At 35.5% G+C, this 25,194-nt stretch overlaps 1 protein-coding gene across 3 annotated transcripts in view; it reads right to left on the bottom strand.

Moving 5' to 3' along the window:
- Positions 1–2,846: 2,846 nt before the first annotated feature.
- Positions 2,847–25,194, bottom strand: part of UBE2E3 (ubiquitin conjugating enzyme E2 E3) — a 77,935-nt gene continuing 55,587 nt past the window's right edge. For all 3 annotated transcript variants that reach the window (XM_017532743.2, XM_017532744.2, XM_017532745.2), the window contains exons 4-6: positions 8,513–8,645; positions 5,401–5,548; positions 2,847–3,477 (exon numbers count right to left, since the gene is read on the bottom strand). In XM_017532743.2, coding sequence (XP_017388232.1) covers positions 3,380–3,477; positions 5,401–5,548; positions 8,513–8,645 — 379 coding nt within the window. In that variant the 3' untranslated portion in view covers positions 2,847–3,379. The remainder of the gene's footprint in view (positions 3,478–5,400; positions 5,549–8,512; positions 8,646–25,194) is intronic.

Genomic DNA, 25,194 nt, shown 5'->3' with positions numbered 1-25,194 from the left:
AATAATGTATATCTACTAGAATGTAATTTTAATTTTTATTTGGCTATTACCTGAGAAAATTTAGTAATTTATTTAAATATGAAACAAACAAATTTATTTGTATGTTTTATTTACCTAAAATAAAGACCACTAACTGGAATATAAGTAGATAATGTTTATGTAGAATCATTATCTCACTCTCTTAAGACAATTTATAAAAATTTGAGAAAAATAATTGATGTTTCACATCATGCCATAATTCTGTCTAAAGACCACAATGTAAATGTTAACAAAAATGTGTTAATGTACTGCACTTATATCATTATAAAGTATGTTACTATCTAAATTCACAGGACTGATACTGACTTAAAAAACCATACAGTCACATTCTTACATGGTTGTAAGAACATTTGGACAAGTTAGTGGGGCTAACTACCAGTTCTTTAAGTACGTATCAGAAAATAATACCTTAAATTTCGTATTAGAAAGAGTGGCATACACATGGTCAAACTGTAAGCATCACATGAATTTTATTCCTGTGGTTAATTAAAATTTCCTTATTAAAAAAAGGCAATGTCTAGATAACTAAAACAGCCGTTTTGAAAAAGGTATTCTATTAAATGCTTCATTTATAATATTAATTTTCTGATGTGGTTATAGAATATATGGTTAAATAAGTTTAAAATAACATTGTTTATCTCATTTTCCAAATAAATAAAGGGAAATCAATGATGTTAAAAGTATTCCGATGACAAATGACTAAAGGAGAATACAAACCTACCTACCTCATATTCATTGCAAAGTCATATTTTGTAAGGTTCCATTTGAGACTAAAATATTAAAACAAAGCTTTGCTAAAATACAATACTGTACAATTTCCAGAAGTTATCACCTACAAATATCTACTTTTATAGGGAACAGTTATAACGTGTGTGTGTGTGTGTGTGTGTGTGTGTGTGTCTGGGTGCACGTGTTCAATATAAAGTTGTGACATTATAAACAAAAGCTCTTTGCCTAGTGGGAAACAATGCAGGTGCAGGGGGAGAGGGAGTGTTGTATTGGCTGTGTAATATCGAACAAGTTATTTAAACCTGTCTACGTCCACTGCCAGCTGTCAACTGAGGATCATCAGTGTCTGCTCTCCTAAAGCTCTTTAGGTGTCTCCAATGAGGTAAGGCACATCTGTGACTGAACAGTGCCCTGGCATGCAGTGGCTCTCATGTCAGAGGTTCATCTATCAATTAGAACACCAAGATACTATTAGTCCATTTCAAAGAGTAGCCTGTTCCCTCTAGAGAAAGCAGGACAAGAGCAAGAAAAATTTACAAGATTAAAATTATTGAGCTTGAGGGCTAATAGAGTAGAGGGAAATGATCAAATTGACTCTTCTGTATAAACAAACTAAAACTCAAAGAGTTAAAGTGTCTTATTTAAGGCCACAGTGGTAGTTTGTGAAAGAGTTGCAAATATTCTCAGTAACCAATTCCCTCCACTTTATCCCAAACCAGTATAGACACAGCCTACAAGTCAGCAAAATAGGTTGGTGGTGGTAATGAGGCTCATGGTAACTAAAGGAAGTCTAATCATAGCATCCCTAAACATCCTAACATTCAGTATGATAAAAGTTTTTTTAGCACCAAGAGACAAGTTTATTACTCTAGGATGTAGAATGTACAATTTTGGCAGTGGAGGAAAAACTACTTTATACAGCTCACCTATGGTTGATTAAAAAACCTTACAGCTTAATAAAAGGTCTCCACTTGTATCACATTGACTTGGACTCCATTATAGATTATTAGTTAGGTTTTCATAGATGTAAAGTCTGAAGTATTCAAAATAGTTCCTTTGTATGGTGTTCCTCTGTAATAGTGTTGGGGGGGAAATTTAAGTGAAAAAGAGATATATAAGTGTAATTTTAATTTTACTCTAAGACTTGTGACAAACATTCGAGTAGGAGTCTATTTCTAGTGATGCACACAACTACACGTCTCACTTATCTTGAAGCAATTTTTATGTTAATATTTTCACTCTATACATTTTAAGACGATACTTCATTTCCATATTGAAGGCCGATCGGAGAAGACACTTGCCCCATATACCACAGCCTTGGCTATATGACCAGAGATAATTACGTTAGTCATAGGGAAACAAAACAAACAAAACCACACAATTATACTCTGTTAGCAAATCTAAATATTGCAAAGTAATTCTAACTTTCCAAAAATCTAACACTTTACAATTACAACTAGGAAGAAGAAATTTAACCTCTAAAACATCTTACAATTTGGCATTTCATCCATTGAGAAATAATATCACATCTGTACACTAACACAGTTCTATTCTACCCCCAAGGCAAACAAAGATTTCTGTGTTCAACTCTGCCTCTGGCTATATTTGCCGGCCACTTGCCATAGTAAGAATGGTTATACACACCACGAAAATTCAAGACCAGGATTAGAAGTAAAATGTGCACCATAAGCTAGCTACCACATCAAAGTTAACATCTGACAATACTGCCCAATGCTGAACAAAAAACACCAATTTGGAAGCAACATGTTCCATAAGACGTTACCAGACTCCTAAGTGAGTAAGCCAGGATTTCATGTTCTTTTTGGCTTAAACATCATATTATCAAAGTACAGTTTTTATGTGTTTGAGACCAATGGGTTAAAATTCCTTTTTGAATATTTAAGGTCATTCTTTCAATGAAACACATTTAATAAGATTTTAAATGTTTTCAATTTAAGAATTGGTTTATTTGTGCTAGTCTTTAGTAGTCAATCTTCATAGCCACATTTTTATTTCATCAACAATCATCTCAGACACACCTTCTAACAAGACTGACTTAAAATATTACGACAGGAAACTATGCCTTCAGGAGCATGTTTATTGTGTTTGAGATGATACATCAGGTGCTCTCTGAGCTACAAAGGGTAAAAGGAAATCCTCTCATTACAAACTGACAAAGGTAAAAGGTAAAACATTTTTCACAACAGCATGAACCACATACTCAGATCTGGATTTAATACAAATGACATAATTCCTAGTCATCTACAGCTACTTTTATAACTTCATACAGATAATGAATTAGGCTAAAATGCACTATAATATTTGGTAGACTTCAGGACCAGTATCCTTAGTACATCACAAAATACATTTTGATATCCCAAAGAAGCAAGACTTGCAAGTAGGCGTTTTAAACATAACTAATCTACAGCTACAAAGTTCTACTCTTGATAGCATTTACCTTTTTGGGGAGTCTCCCAGGCTCCAAAGGATAAAAGCAGAGTAGAATCAGTATAACATATACACAGAAGTCCGTATTGTAAAGGCTATAAAGATTTGCAGCACAGTGAGAAGATGCCTTCTGCTCCTTCACACTGCATACAAATTATGTGAATTATGTTGCGTATCTCTTGGTCCACTGTCTGGCTATCCTGTCGTGTTCTGCTCTGTTGGTCAAATACTGAGTGGCTATGCTTCCAACCAGAGGATCCGCTGGAAAAGTGGAAAGAACATTAAAAGCTATTTTGTGGTATCTTCTTCAAAGTATAGTTCTAATAGTCTACTAAAATGAAACGCTTATTTTTCAGCAGTATCTTCATCTTATAGCTAGATTTTCAAAAGAAAAAGTTTAAAGTAATATGATCATATGTATATTTTAATATTCAAGTTAGGAATATCCTCTTCAGCAAAAAAAAAAAAAAATTGAATTTTGAGCTGTATAGCTAGATTTGATTTTTATAAAAGAAATGTCTTCAATAAACAAAAACTATTTTGTAATTTTGGCCTTTCATTCAACAATGGAAGTATGCTAGGTGGTTATATTTCTGCTTGTGAAAAGTTGAAAATGGTAATTTTTAGATAAAACCCCAATCTTACAACACAATGCTGCTTCAAATAAAATGCTTCCTTCATCTGTGCCCAATATGACTCTAATCACTATCCATAGTTCCACTTGAAAACTTACTTGCCATTTTGTTTTAAGTAGAATTCTGAACCAGAGAGTGAACCTGATATAAATTTTTATTTTGATTTTTAAAAAGAAAAAAATATGTACATATGGTACGATATTTTAATTAGCCAGTAAAAAGAAACTGTTCCTTCCTGAATCCAACTATCCAGAATTTTCTTTCCCTGGAAAACAACTGTTACAACATTACTTTCCAGAGTTCTTACATGCATTGACAAGCATTTAGAATATTATGTTGTGTATATGCATTTTTTTTTTGGAGACAGAATCTTGCCCTGTAGTCCAGACTAGAGTGCAATGGCAAAGTCTCGGCTCACTGCAAACTCTGCCTCCCGGGTTCAAGCGATTCTCCTGACTTGGCCCCCTCAAGTAGCTGGGAATACAGGTACCCACCACCACTGTCGAGCTAATTTTTGTATTTTTAGTTGAGATGGGGTTTCACTATGTTGACCAGGCTGGTCTTGAACTCCTGTCTTTGTGATCCTCCCACCTCGGCCTCCCAAAGTGCTGGGATGACAGGCATGAGCCACGGTGTCTGGCCGTGTCTATGTATTTTTTCCAGTGCTTTTTATATTTAATTTATCTTGAAGATATTTTCCTATTAGTCATATAGAGTTGTCACATTCTTTTAAAAAGCTACATCTATTAATGGGCATTGAGGTTATTTCCAATACTCTGCTTTAATAAATGACACCACAATGAATATCCATCTCTATCTATTGCATATGTATCTCTGCTAAGCACAAGGTAACAACTGTAACAGTCTTTAGTGACTTCTCAAATATTTAGAAAAAGGAAGTGAACTTAAAAAAAATGGCCACAGAGTGAAATAAAATGTGTGTGAAATTAGACACATCACTTGATCAAGTCAGCTACCCGAGTTTCTAAAGTTCACATGTGGCAGTTAGGCATTTTTTAGAGTTATGAATTATACACAAATGATTTAATCTCTGAGTTGTTATAATCATAATCTAGTTCAAGTCTCACTGGCTATCATTATAATATCCATTACTACTATGTCTAATATAACTAACTAATTCAAAAAGGAAGGGAGAGTAAGAAGTCCTCCATTATTAAAGTAGTTGTCTAAAGGCATATGGCAGCACAGAAGAAGCAGGAAAAGGAGACATCGGTGTCAGAAACATTGCTTCACTCTTGTTAGACGTGGTCTGTGCACCTACATAATTTTAAAAGTAGGGATTCCATTAATGATGGTGACAAAATAATTACAGAGTGCCACACTATTAACAAATTAAATGAGGGTATTGAGCAACTTTGGCCTAGTCTACTTGCAATGGGCTTGATAATTTCCTCACAAAATGTTTTATGCTGATGTTTCTATCAATAGCATTTACCTCTCAATCTACATTTAAAGCTAACTAAAAAAAATAATAATAATGCGCTGGTTTTTGTAGCCTTAGTGTATGTGTCAATAAATATTTGCTTACCAGGGTTGCAGTCTGTCAAAAGGGAACAAATAGACAGCAAAACCTTTGAAATAGTCAAAGCGGGACTCCAGTTGTCTTTAAGGATGTCCAGACAGATGACTCCCTGACTGTTGATGTTGCAGTGATAGATTCTGGTGCGGAAAGTAACCTAAGCACAGTCACATTAAAAACAGAAGGAAAATCAATGTTTTATTAACAACTAAAACACTAAAAAAAATAATGAAGGGTAATATATTATAGTTGATACTAAATGATTTAACTGGAGCTAACCTTAGATTAGGTTTAATAACAAAATTAAATGGTTTTATCTGACTCAGTTGAAAAAATTTGTCTGTTTTTACTCTGTACAGAAAGAACTAAAGTGAGGAACTGATCAGTTATACTTAAATAACTGATAGAGTAATTCTATTTATGTGTGTGGGTATGTGTGTTAGCACACACGCCCACATCATAAACAACTGTGTGTGTACATACACATACAGAAAGACAGAAAGTGAGGAAGAGAAATGTTTTGTTGCCAAAGGTAAGAGCAACTGATGACGATTTTTTTAAAAGATAAAAGTTACATCAGTTTCTTAGTATAAAAGATCAGTATCAACTCAGCTAATTTCTTACCAAACATTAGAAAATATTGGAGGATTTAGAAGAAGGTTAATAAAATCATTTACACTACCTGTATTTCTGTTTCTTAGCCTTTCACTTCTACAGCTGGTTCACTGTCTTGTTAGACTAAATTATTAAAATAAAATAAGCAAGGTTTTTAGCTACTGGCTAAAGGAAACTAATATATCCCTGAAATGTGTGAGAAAAGAAGATACATCATAAGAACAAACACTACCAAGTCCCAAAATAATCACAAACACTAACTGGATAGTTAACTCGTAACTGGAAGTTGCCGAAGAAAAAAACAGACAATTTTTGATCATTTGACACTAGTAGTGTCTGTGAGCGCAAAAGCGGAATCTGAGAAGAAAACATTAAATGCTCTCAAAAATGTCCTTCTGAAAAGAATGCATGATGGCGAGGGGTGGGGGAGCAACACACTAGTTTAGCAGAAGAGGAGGAGAGTATGCTCCTCTAGAAATGCTCTGACCAATACAGCATATACTAGTTACTTGTGAATATACTACTCTTAAATTGTGGTGAGGTGAATGAGTTGAACTAAAAGTGTAAAATAAATACCAAATTTCAAAGAGTTAGTACCAAGAAGAAAATGTATAAGATTTCATTAATAATACTTACACTGATTACATGTTAAAATGACAATATTTTGAATATGTTAGGTAAATAATATATTATTAAAATTCCCTATTTTTTACTTATGTGGCTCTAAGAAATTTTAAAATATACATGTAGATTTTACTATATTTCCATTAATGCTGCTCTAGAATACAGAAATAATTTATGTTCAGATCACTGACATGACTACAATACACGTGATTTACAAATATAGTATTTTCAACTACAACTAGTGAACAGAATAGCATTCATGAACAGATTTCTATTAAACTTTTATCCTTCAAGAAGTTCAACATTTTCCAAACTTCAAAAATATTTAGCACTGTAGAGAAGTAATTGTTTCAAACACTACAATCATACCAGAAATCTTATTTTTCACTTGTCCAACTATAGATCTTAACAATGCTTAATACCATTTATCTTAGCAATAGAGTGAACCAACACTAAAGAATTAGATTAACATATTGCAATTTCAGCAAAAAACATGCTAAATTTATAAATAACCATTAGATTAATCAAAATTACTGGTAATCATATACAGTACTAATTCTTATATTAGTCAATTTCCACTTTCCATTAAAAGGTGTCCAGAAAAACTTAAGAGTCGTCTTCTGCAATTAATCTTCTGCCATATGCAAAAAGAATTTCAAGATCTTAGATTCTGATGGGACCACACAGTAAAGCACTTTACACACTAACAGCTGTAACTGATAGTAAATACCTCCAGGGGTAAGGGACCTTGCTGTCTGTGATTTGGGGTAACTACCACTAGATGGAACTGTTGTTACCTTGTTAGACAATACCTTCTTGAGAAATAATCCTCTTTTATTCACAAAATACACCCTTTTTTGTGCACATACATACATACACACAGGCTACATAAATTTTAAATGTTATAAATTGCAATATAAATTTTAAAAATATAGAGAGAACAAAAGTTACCATGTTGAAAAGAAAAACATTTTACCACCATTAAGGGCTACGGACTTGAAAATACACTTTCCCCTCTATGTCAGACATCTCTGTATCAGGAGCATAATAATACTCCATGCTTAATTCCAGCGGTTTTTACCTGCTGTGATCACTGTAGACACAGAAGTCAGGGGAGGAAGCCACTCAAGTAATTGTTATTTTTAAGCTTTGCAAAGTTGAAGGTCATTACAAGACACAACTCACTCCATTCTCTGTTATCCACCTAATTCATACTTCCAATGAACTCAGAGCCAACAAAGAGACAGAAGGTACTCAGGCACTCTGTTTCCATCACTACATCATACTCAAAGAGGGTACAAAATGAGTTTACTAAATATTATTAGTTTCTCTCTTCTTGGCTATGAAGTTTTTGCTTATCTATAAAGATAAGGTATTTAGCACAAAATTCACATTAAACCCTTCTGGAAGCTGTCAAATAGTTTTACTGTTTAAACAGTTTTACTTTTTGTCCTAATAAATACCTTCATTAATAATACCTTAATTAACTATTAAGGTATTTTTATACTTATGAGGGAAATGTTATACTTATGAGGGAAAATACCCTATGAACCTTCATTAATACTTTCATTAATAATACATTATGAAGGTATTAATGAAGGTTCATAGAGTATTTTCCCTAAGTGTAAAATTTATCTGCTTTATTGATGTGCAAGGTATAGTTTTATTTACAATTAAGAATTAAACTGTCTATTGATTACAAATTATTTGTGAAGGGAGTCAGTTACTTTCAGTTTTAAAATTCTTGATTATGTGAGTTTCCATATCAATCCATGAAAAAGAATGAAATCAAAATAACTGCATCAACACACATTTAAATTCTAGAATAACCAATTTTGAAGAAGAAGAATAAATATTAAAGAACGCTCTTCTAGCTTCTTACCTTTGGTGGCTTAAATGGATAATCTGATGAAAATGTGATATCCAGAAAAAACACACCACCTTCATATACAGAACCCGGTGGACCAAGTATAGTTGATCTCCATTCATAAATGTTATCTCCTTTAGGCCCAGCACTAATTAAAAGAAATTAAAAATCAGTATGTACATATATTAGCAATGCATATTAATATAATAAAACCAGGTAAGTATTAAAGGTAAATTAGCAACCCTAGAGCAGTAAGTGAAGTAAGCATAAAAGAAATAAGCCCCAATGTGTTTGTACATGTGTGTGTGTATGAACTTATTTGGACATATAACAAATTTACAGAGGAAACGCAAGGAAAGTACAAAGAAAGTTGGTATAACTTTGCCCAGTCTCCATTAACATTCTGCCCCTTCTGCTCCTCTCTCCCACTGTAACACGCACCCCTCTAACCCTGCAAGCGTGCATAGAGACATGCTTTTTTCTGAGTCATTTGGAAGTTACACATATCCTTTTCCCCATAAATACTTCAGCGTGCATTTCCTAAAAGTAATCTCCTATAAATCACAACACAGTTACAATTTCAGCAAATACATTAATAGAAATCTTTAAACTACAATTTGTATTATAATGTTGTCAACTGATTCTGTAATCCCCTTTAAAAATTAATTTTTCTCCAAACGCAGGGCTCAGTCTTGGAACCATGTATTTCCCGTGTCTTTATTCTCCTTTAATATGGGTCGTCTCCACCTTTCTTTAAATTTTATAACACTTTTTGCAGAGTCTAGTTTTTTTAAAAAAATGTTCACCATTTTGAGCTTGCCTGATGTTTCCTCATGATTAGCCTCATGTAATGCATTTCTGGCTAAAATAATATGTAAGTGATGTGTCCTTCTCATGGTATCACATTTGGAGGCACACAGCATCTACCAACCTGTACCTCATTGGTAATGTTAAATTTCATCATCCAGACAAAGTGCTATCCAATTTTCCTACTGCTTAGTTACTATCTTTTCCCTGCAACCAACAGCAATCTTTGGGCAGACACTTTAAGACCAGGCAAATATCCTGCTTCTCATTAAAATTTCTTTCCAATATTTAGTATCCACTTGTGATTGCTATGGTTTGATTTGTCCCTGCTAAAACTCATGCTAAAACCTGACCTCCAAATGTGGCAATGCAGGGAGGTATCTGGGTCAGAGGGGTAGATCCCTCATGAATAAATTAATGCCCTCCTTCCGGGATGAGTACTCATTCTAGCAAGAACGAATTGGTTCCCAAGAGAACTCATTGTTAAAAAGAGTCTGGCTTTCCTCAGTTTCTCTCTCGCTTCCTCTCTTGCTATAATGATCTCTTTGCACATGATGCTTGCCTTTCCACTTTACACTGTGAATTGAAGCAGCCCTAGGCCCTAACCAGATGTAGACTGATGCCCTTCAAGTGAACCAAATAAACCTCTTTTCCTTATAACCTACTCAGTCTCAGGTATTCTGTTATAGCAACAAAATCATGACTGTTCATTTCTAGAACTTTCTCTACACGTAATAGTTACCCCTTGAGACCTTTCTCCTGACTGTACGTATAGAAGTGTTATTGGTATGCTCTCATTTTTTTCTCAATGCTTTATAAGTCATTACTGCCTTTAATTATTTTGATGCCCAAATTATCGTAGATTTGGCCAATGGGGAACACTTTCAAAATGACTCCTATATCCTTGCAACATGTTAGCATCCTTTTTTTGGAAGCATTTCCTTCCTTTGTCATAAAGAATCCCATCCTTGGAATCAGCCTTTCTCCAAAGAGCCCAGGTTCCTTTCTGTGGGAATGTTGTCAGAAAAACCAAGATCTGAGTCCTAGGTGCTACTAAGTCTCAGTTACATTTTGGTGCAATGTGTTCAACACCATCACTTTATAAAATACAAATGTGATACAGTTCAAATAAAATCTAAACTCACAATTACTTGTTGGTAAGGTGACTCTAATATGCCTTAAACTCTTCTCAAATTCATTTTACTGCCAGTTGGTAGAAGAGCTTGGACCCTCCACACCCAATTCTTAGTTCTTAAATGTGCTCTTTTCTCACTTATCATACTATTTGCCATAGTGAGGGAATGTATTCTCTTACCCCAGTCCACAAGGGGGAGTAGTTTCAAAGGCAAGAACTTCTCAGTGCCCATACCTCCACCCACGTCTCCATCCGGGATCTTAGAGGTCTTTAACTTTTGTGCCCGCGGGAAGAAATCAAAGATCAATCCCTCGGGCGGAAGTTTAAAGGAACTCCTTTCATAGGCCAGAAAACTTAAATGGGGCAGGAATTACTCCCAGGTTAAAAGTCCCCTTCTCTCCCGTCCAGGCCGATATCTGGATCTCCTCCCACGACCTCGTGGGAGGTCTCGTGCGCGCGCTCGCGTGCTCGCTCTCTCACTCTCGCTCGCTCTCTCTGCCTAAATAAATCACTTTTTGAAAAACTCTCTGGGGTCCGATATTTACTCAATTGCTCACCATGCGGTGTGTGTGTGTGGGGGGGTGGGGGGTGTCGCTCCCTCTCATTCTTGGGTAAGTGAGGGACCAAGAGTAAGAACACATCCTCTCCTGGAGCTGAGCCCCTCCTGCGGAGCCCGGTCTCAATAGGACAAAGTGTACATTTAACTATTACAGCAGGATAGTAAATAACTTTTCCTATTGCCTTGGATTAGACTAAAGAGAGAAGCTATAGTGATTACTTTGCTATACCCAAAGACACCTAGCTTAAGGTAAGTAAGGGTTAAAAATCCAATCCTAAAATCCAGGCAGTGCTGGCTACCTGTCTGGAGTAAGGGGCCTCTTCTCATTCTCATAAAGTACCATCTGTTAGTGAAAACATGGAATGAGAAGGGAAGGAGTCAGGAAAGGACATGAGCAGCTGCAGGACTGCGTCTACTCTATTTTAAAGAAACCATATTAGAGGTTAGCAGATGACTGACATAAACTCTCTCTGTCTCTGCCTCTTTCCAATGTCTTGAATCATTCATTTTTCCTTCTCTGGTGAGTGATGCCAATAAGAATCCAACAATGCTGTTTCTCCCAACTTTATTATTATCATTTTTAAATCTCTATTTCTCTGTCCCTTCCAGCTTCCATTTCAATCATCTTTCCTTTACAGCAAAACTCCTTGGAAGTCTTATCTACACCTGCTATCTTTAATTTCTCTCCTCCATTGTTATTTGAACTCTTCCAAACACGCATTTCCTCCCGTTACTCCACTGAAACAGCTCTTATCCAAGGTCACCAATGATCTACCTAATCACTAGACCCAATGATCACTTCTGAATCTTCATATATTTGACTGGTCCAGCAACATTTGACACAGTCAATCACATCCTCCTCGATACAAGTTTTCTTTCATTGCTAGAATAACATACTTTATTAGTTTTCCTACATTTCCTGACCCCTCCTAATTCCTTATCTCTCTAAGCTTTAAACATTGCCAGTCCTCCAGAGCTAAGATTTAAATATACTGTTTTGTTATCTTATGCAGTTATACAGCTCCCAATGGCACCACTATGCTCTTAACTTCCACATCTGTAACTGGCCTAGATTTTTTTGTGCTGCAAGACGATGTCAAGAGAATAAGAAGACAGGCAACAGTCTTGGAGAAGATATTTGTAAGAGATATATCTGATAAAGAACTGCTATCTAAAATATACAATAAACCATTATAACTCAAGAAAATGAAGAACCCGATTATAAAATAGGTGAAATACCTGAACAGATACCTCACACCAAAAATAAACAGATGACAATTAGGCTTATGAAAAACTGTTCAGTCTCATTTCATTGGGGAATTTCAAGTTAAAACAAGAAAAACGTACCACTACATGCCTATCAAAAAAAAAAAAAAAAAAAAAAAAAAAAAAAAACCAAAAACAAAAACTTTACAGGTTATAAATATGGAGGAACAGCCTATAAACACAGGAGACCTTCAGCTTGTTCAAGTACCTGTTCCTGTAACTGTACCTGTTGCTACTACTTCAGTAGAAGAACTCCAGGGGGCTATGAGAATGAAGTGTCTAAAGAGGGCCTTGCAGAAAGTGAACCCATGATATGCCACACCTTACCCTTGTCTGAAGGTTTTCAGGTGGTTAAAGTGGGGGCCAATGGAGAGGTGGAGACACTAGAACAAGGGGAACTTCCACCCCAGGAAGATCCTAGTTGGCAAAAAGACGCAGGCTATCAGCCACCAGCCAAAAACACAAAACCAAAAAGAGCAAACTGTGTTACGCAGAGGAGGGCAAAGATGTGGATGTGTCTGTCTATGATTTTGAGGAAGAACAGCAGGAGGGTCTGCCATCAGGGGTTAATGCAGAGAAACTGGTTGGTAATATGAAGCATCCAAAGCCAGCAAAAATTAAAAAGAAAGGTAAAACAAACAAACAAAAGTCAAAGACGTTATTTTCTTATTATTTAAATCTTTTAAAATAATTCAATTGATTAAACAAAAGCAGTAATAATGGGTTCTGGGGTTTATAATATGTCTAAAATCAAATTACATGACAACACTAGCATAATGGCCAGAAGGGGAGGTATAGTTTCACTTGATGGCAGACTGATAAAGATATAGTCTAGAAACCCTAAAGCCATCACTGAAAAAGCAAAAGCAGGAAAGAAGCCTGCTACAACTAGATAAGATTCACTCAGATTAATAACATGGCTAATGAAAGGAGACATTTCAGCACTATGATTCAGTCATAATTAAGTTAAATCACATAATTTTTACATTGTGCCAAACTATATGGAAATACCTCAGTGATTCAGAAATATCTAGTGTCTGCAGACTCTATACGAAATGATTTTATTTAGAAAATGTATTTTTGACTTAAAAACAGAGATACCAAATTTCAGGTGAGATGCCATCCCCCATAAAAAAGAAGCAATCTAGAAACATAAAGAATAGCAATTATAAAATGAGTTCATCTATTCACTATAAATACATATTTAATAAGAAATTACAAAAGTTTACTCCATTAGGTTGGATTAAGTACTGTAACAGTCATAAGAATATGCATGCATATTCTATTGCAAAAAGTATGCTTTAGAATTCGTATACTTAAATCGCATAATGTTAAAAATTAAAAATCACTATTAATATCGGTAACATAATAATATGACTTTTCCCACAATTAGGTTATAAAGTTAGCATCTCAGTATGAGTACAGGGGGAAGGGGAGATTAGAAAGAGGAGCCCTTAAATTAGACCAATCTTTAGAAAAGACTGGAAGGAGTTAGGTAATTAAGATTATAAATAAGTTCATTTATAAATGAACTTTTAAATAAATAAGTGCATTATAAAATAAGTTCATTTACAAATAAGTTCATTATAAACGTTTGTAGGTCAGTAATGCACATTTCAGGGATAAAGATGGGACTCAGTAAGTACACCTGAGTTCTAAGAAGGATATTAAAAATACAAAGATACCCAACCTAGCATTGTTTAAAATACTGAAAACACGCATAAAGCCAATGTCCACCAATAAGGAAATAGATAATTATACAGCAATTAAAATGAATGACCTATATTTTTCAGCAAGAGATCTGAAAAATAATGCTAAATGAAAAAGGTTAAGTTGTAGGATTAAACATGTAATTGAATACTATTTATGCAAGTTTTAAAAACATAAAAAAGATCCCACATATTGTTTATGAATGCATACATACACAGTGGAAGTATGAAAACTTACACAGAAATCATGGACAAAAAATACAGGATAGTTATTGCCTCTGGGGAGGAAGAAAGAGGAATGAGACTGCGAAGAAAGTATGAAGAGACTTCAACTATATGTAGTTCTCATTTCCTTTAAAAAATACGTTCAAGCTAGAGTATATGAAAGAATTATTGATTATTACTTAAGCCTTATCTACTGCTGTACATTGAAAACAAAAAAGAAGGAAGTTTCAAAGTATACCAGAATTATATTTTACTATTAACATAACAAAAGAAAGAAAGAACATTTTATGGAGTGTCCACTCTATGCCAGGTGCTTTATATCTTAACTAACTCGGTAGCAGTAATCCTGTTTGAGTATTTTTATCAAAATTTCATAGACGAGACAGAGAGGTTAAGTGGCTTGCCTAGGGTCATATATGCAGAGCTAAGATTCTTTTGTAAAATGTCTTCATCACAAATTTTAAAGCAATAAATCCATACAAATATTTTTCATTACCCAGCTCCTGCCAAATAATAAATGTTAACAGATTCAGAAATAAAGGTATCTAATGACGTACTAAAGGTGATTCTGTGATGGCTTCTACTCTACAGACTTTTAAATGCTTCATATAATTTGGATTATTAATCCTCTGTTTCATCTCTGTTTTAAATGTCTACTCTAAGAGTCCCTCCTGAACTTTAGGGATACTTCTGAAGAGAATCCTATTGAACAAAACAGCAGGTGACAAGATGAGTTTTAGTTTCTTTATGTTTAACACTTAGGATGTGGGGATGGGAGGAAAAACAAAATGATATTAAACTGAAGTTTTTAAAGAGTAGACGAAAACCCACAAGGTGTCACCTTCAAAACAAATATGGTCATTTGCATTAAAACTCTACACTAGAATATAACTCTTTCCTGAAACATCTTCGGTAACTGTTCAGGAAATAGCGATCAGAGAGTATTCTCCTGTAAAGAAGTGAATTCTTTTCCTAACATTTGTATTAAGTAGATTCTGATTCTTAAGTTTTTGAACCATTCTTTACCAGCTTCACATCTTTTACACAAAGTACTACAAATGCTTCTGTAACTTCTTGGCCCTTTTGTAAATTACTGTGATACGGCAGGGCGTGGTGGCTCACACCTGTAATCCCAGCACTTTAGGAGGCTGAGGCAGGCACATCATGAGGTCAAGAGATCAAGACCATCCTGACCAACATGATGAAACCCAGTCTCTACTAAGAAATACAAAAATTAGCTGGACATGGTGGGGTGTGCCTGTAATCCCAGCTACTTAGGAGGCTGAAGCAGGAGAATTGCTTGAGCCTGGGAGGTGGAGGTTGCAGTGAGTAGAGATGGCACCACTGCACTCCAGCCTGGCGCCTGGTGACACAGCGAGACTCTGTCTCAAAAACAAGCAAACAAACAAACAAACAAACAAAATTACTGTGATGCTTCAAAGTATGATTTTTGAAACCTACTCTTCTTTTCATATATTGAGGGTATGGCAAATAAATATATTTTTTCTTTGTGTCCAGCCCTAACAACCTTACCACATGGTCTACAGAAAATAAGTAGTATTTATTTTCATAGCTTTTGGTTTAAAGGAATTAGATTGAACACAAACTTAAACTGGCTGGGTGTGTGTGCCATATACATACAGAAATTCAGCCTGAAAAACCATCTTCATTAAAGAATCAATAACTATTTCTGCCGGTCAGGTGTACATATGAAAATCCTGATGAAGTAAAAAATTGTTTAAGGCATCTGCCTAAAGACTTCTGTCTGCACAGATAGTGCAATAACGCATTCTTGATCTAGTAATTACCATCTAGTCTTTCTTCAAAACTACCATAAAGTTTGTGCTTTGTCTACCTTAAGACCTATTATGACATTCATCATCCAAATGCAGTCAGGTCTGTTGTGTATAATCATAAGAAACATTTCGTAAGAGAAGAATTCTGGTACAGGTATTTTTCGTTGCAAAGTACTATACATTTATCTAAGCGTAGGTGAAAACATTTCTAAAAGTACAAGCATACACAAGTGAAATAATTTAAAACACACAAACAAACACACATCCAAGTAAGTCCAGTCAGTTAAACAACATTGTAAACAACAACTATGGACCAAGCACTGGGATGCCAAGATAAACTGTGGGTGTGGTGAAATTAAACATCAACATCTGTAAGTATATTATCTTTAGCTAATACTGTGGTCACAATTTCACACTTAAATCCCTTGTTTTTAATATTCACATTCATTGTGGTGTATAACACCAGACTTAGCTAAAATACCTACACTCAAAAAGTTGTTCTGTCCAGAAGATCCTTGATTTCTGTTAATGGTGACATAAAGAATACCTTTATTCTCTGAAGCTTCTCTACTCCCTCAGCTGAAACCTCCAGAAATCTCAACCCATCACCCTTTCTTCTCCAAGTCACCTCTATTCTCTCTCTCTCAACTGAGTTCTATCTTCACTGCTCAAGAGAGAGAAAAAGGTAATGTTAAAAACGAGTTGTTCATTTTAACAACATTATCAATGGTGGCTGGGGCTTAGAAATATCCATAGCATGCAGAACAAATCTAATTATATGAAGTACATCAAATGCTAATGGGCATGTGCCAACTAGGCTGAGAACGTAGGCAACTTCTGTTAATTTTTCTGAAGGAAAGCCATACCACTATATTGCTTTTGAAACTTCAAAAACTGTTCATAAGTGAACAGTTGTTATTCCTGAATGTTTTCGAAAAAAATCTTATTTATTTAGGTTGAAAGCAATTAGGAGTTCACAATTTATTAGGGAAAGCTATAATACAGACAATTAGGGTGAGGGGAATGGCTGGGGAAATAATACAGAAAAATAATTTTACTAACTAAAAGGGTAGACCTAGGTATATGCTAGCAGGTCCAATGATTTTATCTTTCTATTCCTCTCCCCAAGAATGGCCTCTTTATGGTAAACATGTAAATTCTTCAGTAATCTCTATTACACCAACCAGGAAATGGTATTGCTTATTAATCCATACTGTGCCTTGTGAACATATGAATTCACTTTGAATTAAAAGTATTTACAATATACAAAATATAGTACTTGTTAGATTCAATAAAGAAAACATTCATTCATTAAAGGGTTATCGAGTGTCTAAGATTTGGGGCTAGGGATCTGTACAAGAAACTGAAGATACAATGGAAATTAAAGCCTTGCTGAGGGTATAGATCTTAATCAAATAAACTCACAAAAAAATATAAGACAGAAAGTGCTACAAAGGCGAGGCATTCTTTGTTGAATGCCAGGGAAATGTTAGAGAGATAAGGGAGGAGTCATAGAAAGCCATACTTAAAAGATTATTTGAAATACCCCACGGGGGTTAATCAGGAGAAAGTGAAAGGGCTGGGAAAGAGGACTTCACAGCATATGCAAATGCCCCGACGCTACTGGGAACAATGTAAGTAGCAGGGCCTGGAAGGACAATGTGGCAGAAGCAAAGTGAACATGGGAAGTACAAGGAAACATGACCTGATGAGAGAAGCCATAACAAATGTCTCGGCAGGAACTTGTCAGGCTACATGAAATATACTTGTCTTTAGATTAAAGGAATAGGCAGCTATCAAAAGATTTTAAGCAACGAAGGGGAGTATTAAACTAATAGGGACATTCTGCAAGGCATCCTCAGGTTGCTCTGTGGAGAGTGGTCTGGAAAAGGCCCGGAGGGGCTGTGGGTGGACCACTGCAGGAATCTAGGTGAAAGATGACGACAAACTAGACTAAGGCAATACCAGAGACAAAGAGGAGACACTTGAGAGTTATTTACGAAGTAAAAGGAAAAAAAAATTAACTGGACTTATGTTTTGAAATAGGGCAAGAATAGCTTATAGTTTTTGGACTGTACGACTGAGATAATGAATGTATATGCCATTAACTAAGATACGGATGTTGAAAAAAACGTTCGTTTTGGACACACTGGGACTAAGAAGTTTTTGAGATATTCAAAAGATAAATATGCCGGAGACAGGCAAATAAGGTAGAGGGGCCTGGTCCTATAAATATAAATTTGTGAGACCCTGATACACAGGTCCCTAACGTCCTGCAGGTGGGATGGGCCAGGCCAGGCAAAGAGTACAGAGTAAGAAGGAGAGATGATGCCTGAGATGAGACCACCACACCTAAGTCCCAATACTATATGTCAGACCTGTGACAGGTGTTTAACAGAGGGACAAAAAAGCAAACGGAAACAAAGCACAGGAAAGATTAATTACATGAAGAGATACAGAAAGAAGTTGGGTTTGTAAAGTGTGTTAGAAACTAAAGAAGACATCATCTGGTGATGTGGGGATCATACCAATAAACTACAAAAGCTACCTGCATGTGTACACCAGCAACATAAACTCTTTCTGGAAAAACAGAGAAGGAAATGCTAATCGTGGTTACCTCAAAGAAGGATGTGGTACTCTGAAGTGAAAAGGAAACCTAGTTTTCACTGTATATACTCTTTCTACTCTTGAATAGTTTTCTGTGTACTTTTTAATTTGAAAAATAAGAGGGATGGAGGCCCAGTAAGACAAAACTGGGGCTATGACTGAAGCACTCGAGAACTGTTGTAAAGGCACTACAGAAGAAAATCTAAACCATAAAGGATTTTTCATAGGCAGAGTAATTTCTATGATATGCTTTCTTGTCAAACCCCAAACTGGAGAACTCTGACAACACAGATTTTCTAATTCTGAAAAATCAAATTATTAAGAGTTTTTAGATATCTTGGCTAAGATTACTTAATCCTTCTTAGGTATCTTCCTTCCCTCATTCTTTGAACACTGTACAGTTTAAGGGCTCGTCCAAAATTGAAGCCATTTGCCAATATATTATAAATCTGAATTACAAGTTAACCATATGTGACAGATCATCTTGTTCTCATTTTCTACCTTTAACTTTAAGACAGGCTATGATTAGGTAAAATACAACTAACAGTTGATAAATGTGTCAAGCTCTAGTCCAGTTTATCATGAAGCTTAAACTAAGCATAGACTAAAAGCACCCATTTGTTCATTAGTTTTTTTCTGTATGTTTTGCAGTTTGATATACGAGGGCAGGTATGGAAATATATCTTCTACCAGGAAGTATTTATGTTTTGTGCTACATTTTTGTTCAAGCCCTTAATGCCTACACAGAATCCCTGACCTGCAAAAGACTCAAAATTCAACAAATCTATTTCCTGCTTATCTTTGGCATTATGGAAGATCTTTTTCCTTGATGGACAATGTAATTACAAAGTTTCATAATATAGTTGGTACATATGTAAAGTGCTCCCAAAACTCAGTGCTAATGATTCACTCTTATAACATTTACTAATTATCCACCATGTACGAGGCACTCGTGGGTACTGAAAATACAGTGATGAACAGAACATACAAGGTATTTGCCCTCACAGTGATTATGCGAATACTGAACTAACACCACAAAACTATCCACATAAAATAATGCTAGACAAATACAAAGTCACTTAAATAAGCAGGCTATATTCCAAAGAGTGTAGGAAAAATAATACTTAACAAATTGATTGTTGTCTTTTTTTTTTTTATGTCCCAACTTGTGTGTGGGTGTCTCTGTGTGTGTATCTCCAAGGGCTGTGTGTATATGTATTCCCATCAGTTAACACTGGTTCACTAAAGTAATAAATGTAGAGGGAGTGAGGGAACAGCGTGGAGAAAATCTCGCAGGTTATTCTAATGAGCAACCTCCTTAAGAGGTACTAAGTTAATTGATGTGTGATTATGACATCTGAAACCATGGGTCCCAAACTTGGCTCCCAAACTTGGCTGGTCATCTGTGGAGTTTAAAACCTTGCCCAATACCAGGTCCCATCCCTAGAGATTCTGACGTGTTAATGTGGGGCTGGGTTTGAGCTTACAGAGGTTTAAAAACTCATCAGGTGATAAAATGCTCAGCCAGGATTCAAAACAACTGGAGACAGGCGACAGCAGATGTGCAGAAAGAATGAGAAAAAAACAGAATGAAAATAAGAAAGTATTCCAATCCTCAGATATGACATAATTGCCCGGGCTCTGTGACTGTTACCAGTATTATGCAGAAAGCTGTAAGGAACTATTATAACTTTTGGCAAAACTCATTAACATCTTTAGATTGTGGTGAATTTATTAAGGTAATGAAGCTTTGTTGGGCTCAGCCAGGAGCACGCAAGCCTTCTTGGAAAACTTCCCTAACATCACCTCAAAAAGCTGTAATGATAATCGGCACAATGTAATAGCTTTTTAAAATTGATCAAATGAGAAAATGTCTTTACAATCTTACTCATACACAGCACAACTAATTTTGCCTATACATTTTGTCTTTAAAAAGTAGATTATGACAGTTTTTCTCAGCTCTTCCTGCTGTACACTTTCTTGCCATTTCCCTACACCTCTTTCTGATTATAAAGCAGCAGATTTAAAAGCATAAACACTAGGTATGCTATTTAGAGAAAGGTAAAATCTTATTTTAGTATCCTGTGTAAACATTTAGTAAATTCTCTGACTTTAAATTCTGGCAGTTAGAAAATTCTACATAATATGAAAATAGGTAAAATATTATTCATTAATTTTAGAACATTAACCAGTGCACCACTGACATCATATGACTACTAAGTTGTAAAATACTCTTAAAACAGAACTGAACAGTTCCTGGAGAGTACAGTAAGCTAAATCAGAAACTAGTGGGGCAATTAGGACTTTTAACATACTGGTTAATATAAGAACCATTCACAGGGACTTTAGGAATTATGTTATCATTTATAAGTATGCAAAAGGTGCATTAAGAAGATGAATACACTAATCTAGTGACATAAAAAATTTTATTGGCATAATAGTGGAATTACATCACAAATCTTGAAATTAAAAAAAGTAGTTTCTACACAGTAAGTTAAAGCTGAACCTTCTTTAAGATAAAGCCTTATAGAAAATGTAATCTATTAAAGTAAACCTGCATTCCATCACCTCTAGTATTCTCTACTACCACTAAAGACTTTTTTTTTTTTTTTCTTAACTTCTATCCCTTATGATCTGGGTTTGCCCTGAAGTTGTCTTTGGCATCCTTCTTGCTATACATAATGCCGTAAATATTAGAAACTATACATAGTTATTGCTTAGAGACTTCATCCTGTATTACATAAATGTCGATGTCTAAGTCTTTAGTTGTAGCACTGCTATTTTTTGTATTATTCACTTTTTAAGTACTTACTGAACATTACACTTTTCTGACCAACTATCACCTCAAACTCAACAAAATCAAAATAATCTTTAACATAAAACCTGGCCCTGCCAAAGACCAGAAATTGTAGTACTTGGGAAAAAGGTGGAGGGATAGTCATGCTCAAATACTACTAGATCGGAGGAGAAACACTACTTTTTAAAGATTCCTAGCCACATGTATCAAGAGACATTTGATCAAGTAATCCCACATCCAAGAAGCTATCCTAGGACAAAAAAAAAACGAGATATGAATGAAAGTTTTTGTATAAGGAGGCTCAATGCAAAATAATAATAATGGAACTCAAAATAGTTTAAATGTCCAACAAAATGATAATGGTTAGATCATTCATGGTTTTCAATCGACCATGATGTAGGCACTGAAAATAAAAAAATCAAGATTCCGAAGACTGTTTAATGACATGGAGAAATGTTATTGACAGACGAAGATGGAAGAGTAGATCAGAGAACTATACATACACAGTAGTAATTATATTGCATAAACAATTTGTATATGTGTATAAAATATGTCTGTGTATTTTAAAAGAGGATGGGTAGAAATAATAGTGGTTATGTCTATGGTGATTATCATTAATTATTATATTTTACTTTCTTGTGTTTTTGTCTTATCAGGCATTTGACAATAATTCAGGTTAAGTATCCTTTATCCAAAATGCTTATTAGGACCAGAAGTGTTTCCATTTTTTTTTTTTTTTTGATACTTTTGGATTTTGGAAGATTTGCATATACATAATGAGATCTATTAAAGAGGAGACCAAAGTCTAAACACAAACCTCATTTATGTTTCATATACATCTTACGTACAAAGACTGAAAGTAATTTTATACAATATTTTAAATAATTCTGTGCATGAAACAGGTTCGTACACGCACTAAACCATAAGAATGCACTGTATCTCAGCCACCCATGTGGACAATCTGGTTGACTGGCATCACCAGCATTCCTGACTCTTGAATATATATGCTACTGGTAAGTGCTCATTTTCTTACATTTATTCACATGCAAGTATTTAGCAAAAAATAAAACATACCACATTTTCCCTATCCAGTCTATCGTTGATGGGCATTTGGGTCGGTTCCAGGTCTTTGCTATTGTAAACAGTGCTGCAATGAACAATCAAAAACGATGAGTTTGGGTCCTTTGTAGGGACATGGATGAACCTGGAAACCATCATTCTCGGCAAACTGACAGAAGAGCAGAAGATCAAATACCGCATGTTCTCACTCATAGGCGGGTGTTGAACAATGAGAACACATGGACACAGGGAGGGGAGCACTACACACTGGGGAATAGGGAGGTACGTGGACAAAGGCCTGGAAGTAAGAGAAAGTGGGTTTTGTTTGGAGAAGGAAGCAATAGTGTCTTCTTGTACTGGGAGCTTAAGAAAGGATTTGAAGTGAACATGCAAGTCAAGGATGAGTTCTGCATCACTGGAGATGTAGAAGACTGTGTAAAGACTGTGGACATTACCTATAGGGCCACGCACTGAGTAGGTGCTGAATAAAAGGAAAGTATTCATCATCATCATCATCATTATTGTCATCATTGTTCAATGATCTCCAAAATAAAGTTGTTAAAAAAGATAAAAATAAATAAATAAATAAAACATACCATGGATATAGTGAAAAAATGTGCTCAGGTTAACTTGTGGCATCATGTTGGAACTCAGAAAGTTTCAGGTTTTGGAGCATTTCAGATTTCAGATTAGAGATGCTCAACCTGTTATACTTTGATTTAAAACATTTTTTTTTTAATTGGCATTTTCTTTTTCCAGTTGCACAGGCATAAAACTTAACTTTTAAGCTTCCTTGCTCACCAGGCATCCTGAAAGTTCTTCTGAATAATCTTTCTTATAAAAATAGAGAGGAAGTAATAAATGTTATTAAAAAGGCTTGGAAATCACACAAGATCTAAAATCTGATTGCATTTACCAGATGTGTGACATTGAGTGAAATTTTTGAGTCAATTTTTTGAACATTTGAGAGAAATCAATGTTTCTCCATCCATATGTGATGGCACCTGCCTTTGGGGTTAACAGTGAAGTTGACAGCTCCTACTATTATGTAATTTTCTTTATCCCTACTTCCAATCCAGATACTTAGCGCATTTGACCTGGGATTCAATTATAGATGTTTAGAATTGACAGGTCTTTACATGTCATTTAGTATGAGTCCCTGGTTTTACAAATGAGGAAACTTGAGGTCAGGTGCTTGCTCAAGGCACAGATAGTATGTGGCAGAACATGAATTCTAGCCTGTTCCTTGACTTCCAGTTCAGCACTCTTTCACCAGCATCCTTAGAAAACTCCTCAGAAGTTTGCTGCCCATGCCATTTCTGAACTACCACCCTAATGACTACTGCCTCTTGCAATATTCCTTATCTGAACTCAATTAATAAATAGAAAGGTCCTCCCTAATACCAAAGGGATTTCTCCTTCTTTTTGAACTCGTACAGATTGCTGTTTGGCTTTTTGACTAGGTCATACTAATGGAGAGCCAATCAGAAGAGCATAGACACTTAAAGTTAAGTCAGAAAATATGAAACATGTAAACAGCCCCTGAAGGGGACAGGATATTAACTGATGTTTCACAATACCCTTGAATTAAGAAGGAACGACTGAGCAATGCTCAGTACATATTCTCTGATTCCTAAGGCAGGCAAACATTAGTTTTCAAGCATCTGGAAAGCTTAGAATGACTGATGGGGATAGGGCAGACTTAAGAGTTGTGACAATTAAATGCAATGTGATCTCCTGAAAGGGATACCAGTGAAAAAACTAATATAACGCCAAGAGTTTAGTTAATATTAATTTGCCAATATTAATTTATTAGTTTCAACAAATGCAGAAGGCTCCACAATAACATCCTCATTTACACTTGCTTTCCATTATCTAAATTAGGATACATATTACAATAATGTTTATAATCAACAGTACTAAGGTCTGCTGACATGACCCCTCCACGTTCTGTGATGGCAAGGATGAGGTGTTTTGACTTACACTCCACTGCTCTTCCAGACCACACTGCCTCCTGACAGTGGTTTGGTAGTCATTCAATTCACCTAGTGAAAGCACTGGCCAAAAATACACTTGTATTTGAAAAAGCTTACCACAGTTTCTGTGAGCAGTGTGCAACATCACACCTGTAATCTCAGCATTTTGGGAGGCTGGGGTGGGCAGATCACGAGGTCAGGAATACAAGACCAGCCTGTCCAACATGGTGAAACTCCGTCTCTACTAAAAATACAAAAATTAGCTGGGCATGGTGGCATGTGCCTATAATCCCAGCTACTGAGGAACCTAAGGCAGGAGAATTCCTTGAACCTGGGAGGCAGATTGCAGTTAACCAAGGTAGCGCCACTGCACTCCAGCCTGGGAGACAGAGCAAGACTCCATCTCAAAAATAATAATAATAAAATAAAAAATCCTTATGTTGCACACTGCTCATGGAAAATCCTGACATCCATTTTAACAATTAAAATAGACCTATAATGATCATCTATATAAAAAGCAGAACGTTTTAAGCTTGCATTATTGTTCAATGCCCTTATGAGGAGAGGTTCGAGTGCTATTTGACACTCTAGATGAAGACTAAAAATCTATCTTAAAAAGGAAAAAAAAATCCCATGGATCTTTTTTTTTTTTTGAGATGGAGTTTCACTCATGTTACCCAGGCTGGAGTGCAACGGCGCGATCTCGGCTCACCGCAACCTCCGCCTCCTGGGTTCAGGCAATTCTCCTGCCTCAGCCTCCT

Source organism: Cebus imitator, unplaced genomic scaffold (genome assembly GCF_001604975.1).
Source record: "Cebus imitator isolate Cc_AM_T3 unplaced genomic scaffold, Cebus_imitator-1.0 Scaffold78, whole genome shotgun sequence".
NCBI lineage: Eukaryota > Metazoa > Chordata > Mammalia > Primates > Cebidae > Cebus > Cebus imitator.
This window is presented reverse-complemented; position numbering and strand designations above follow the sequence as displayed.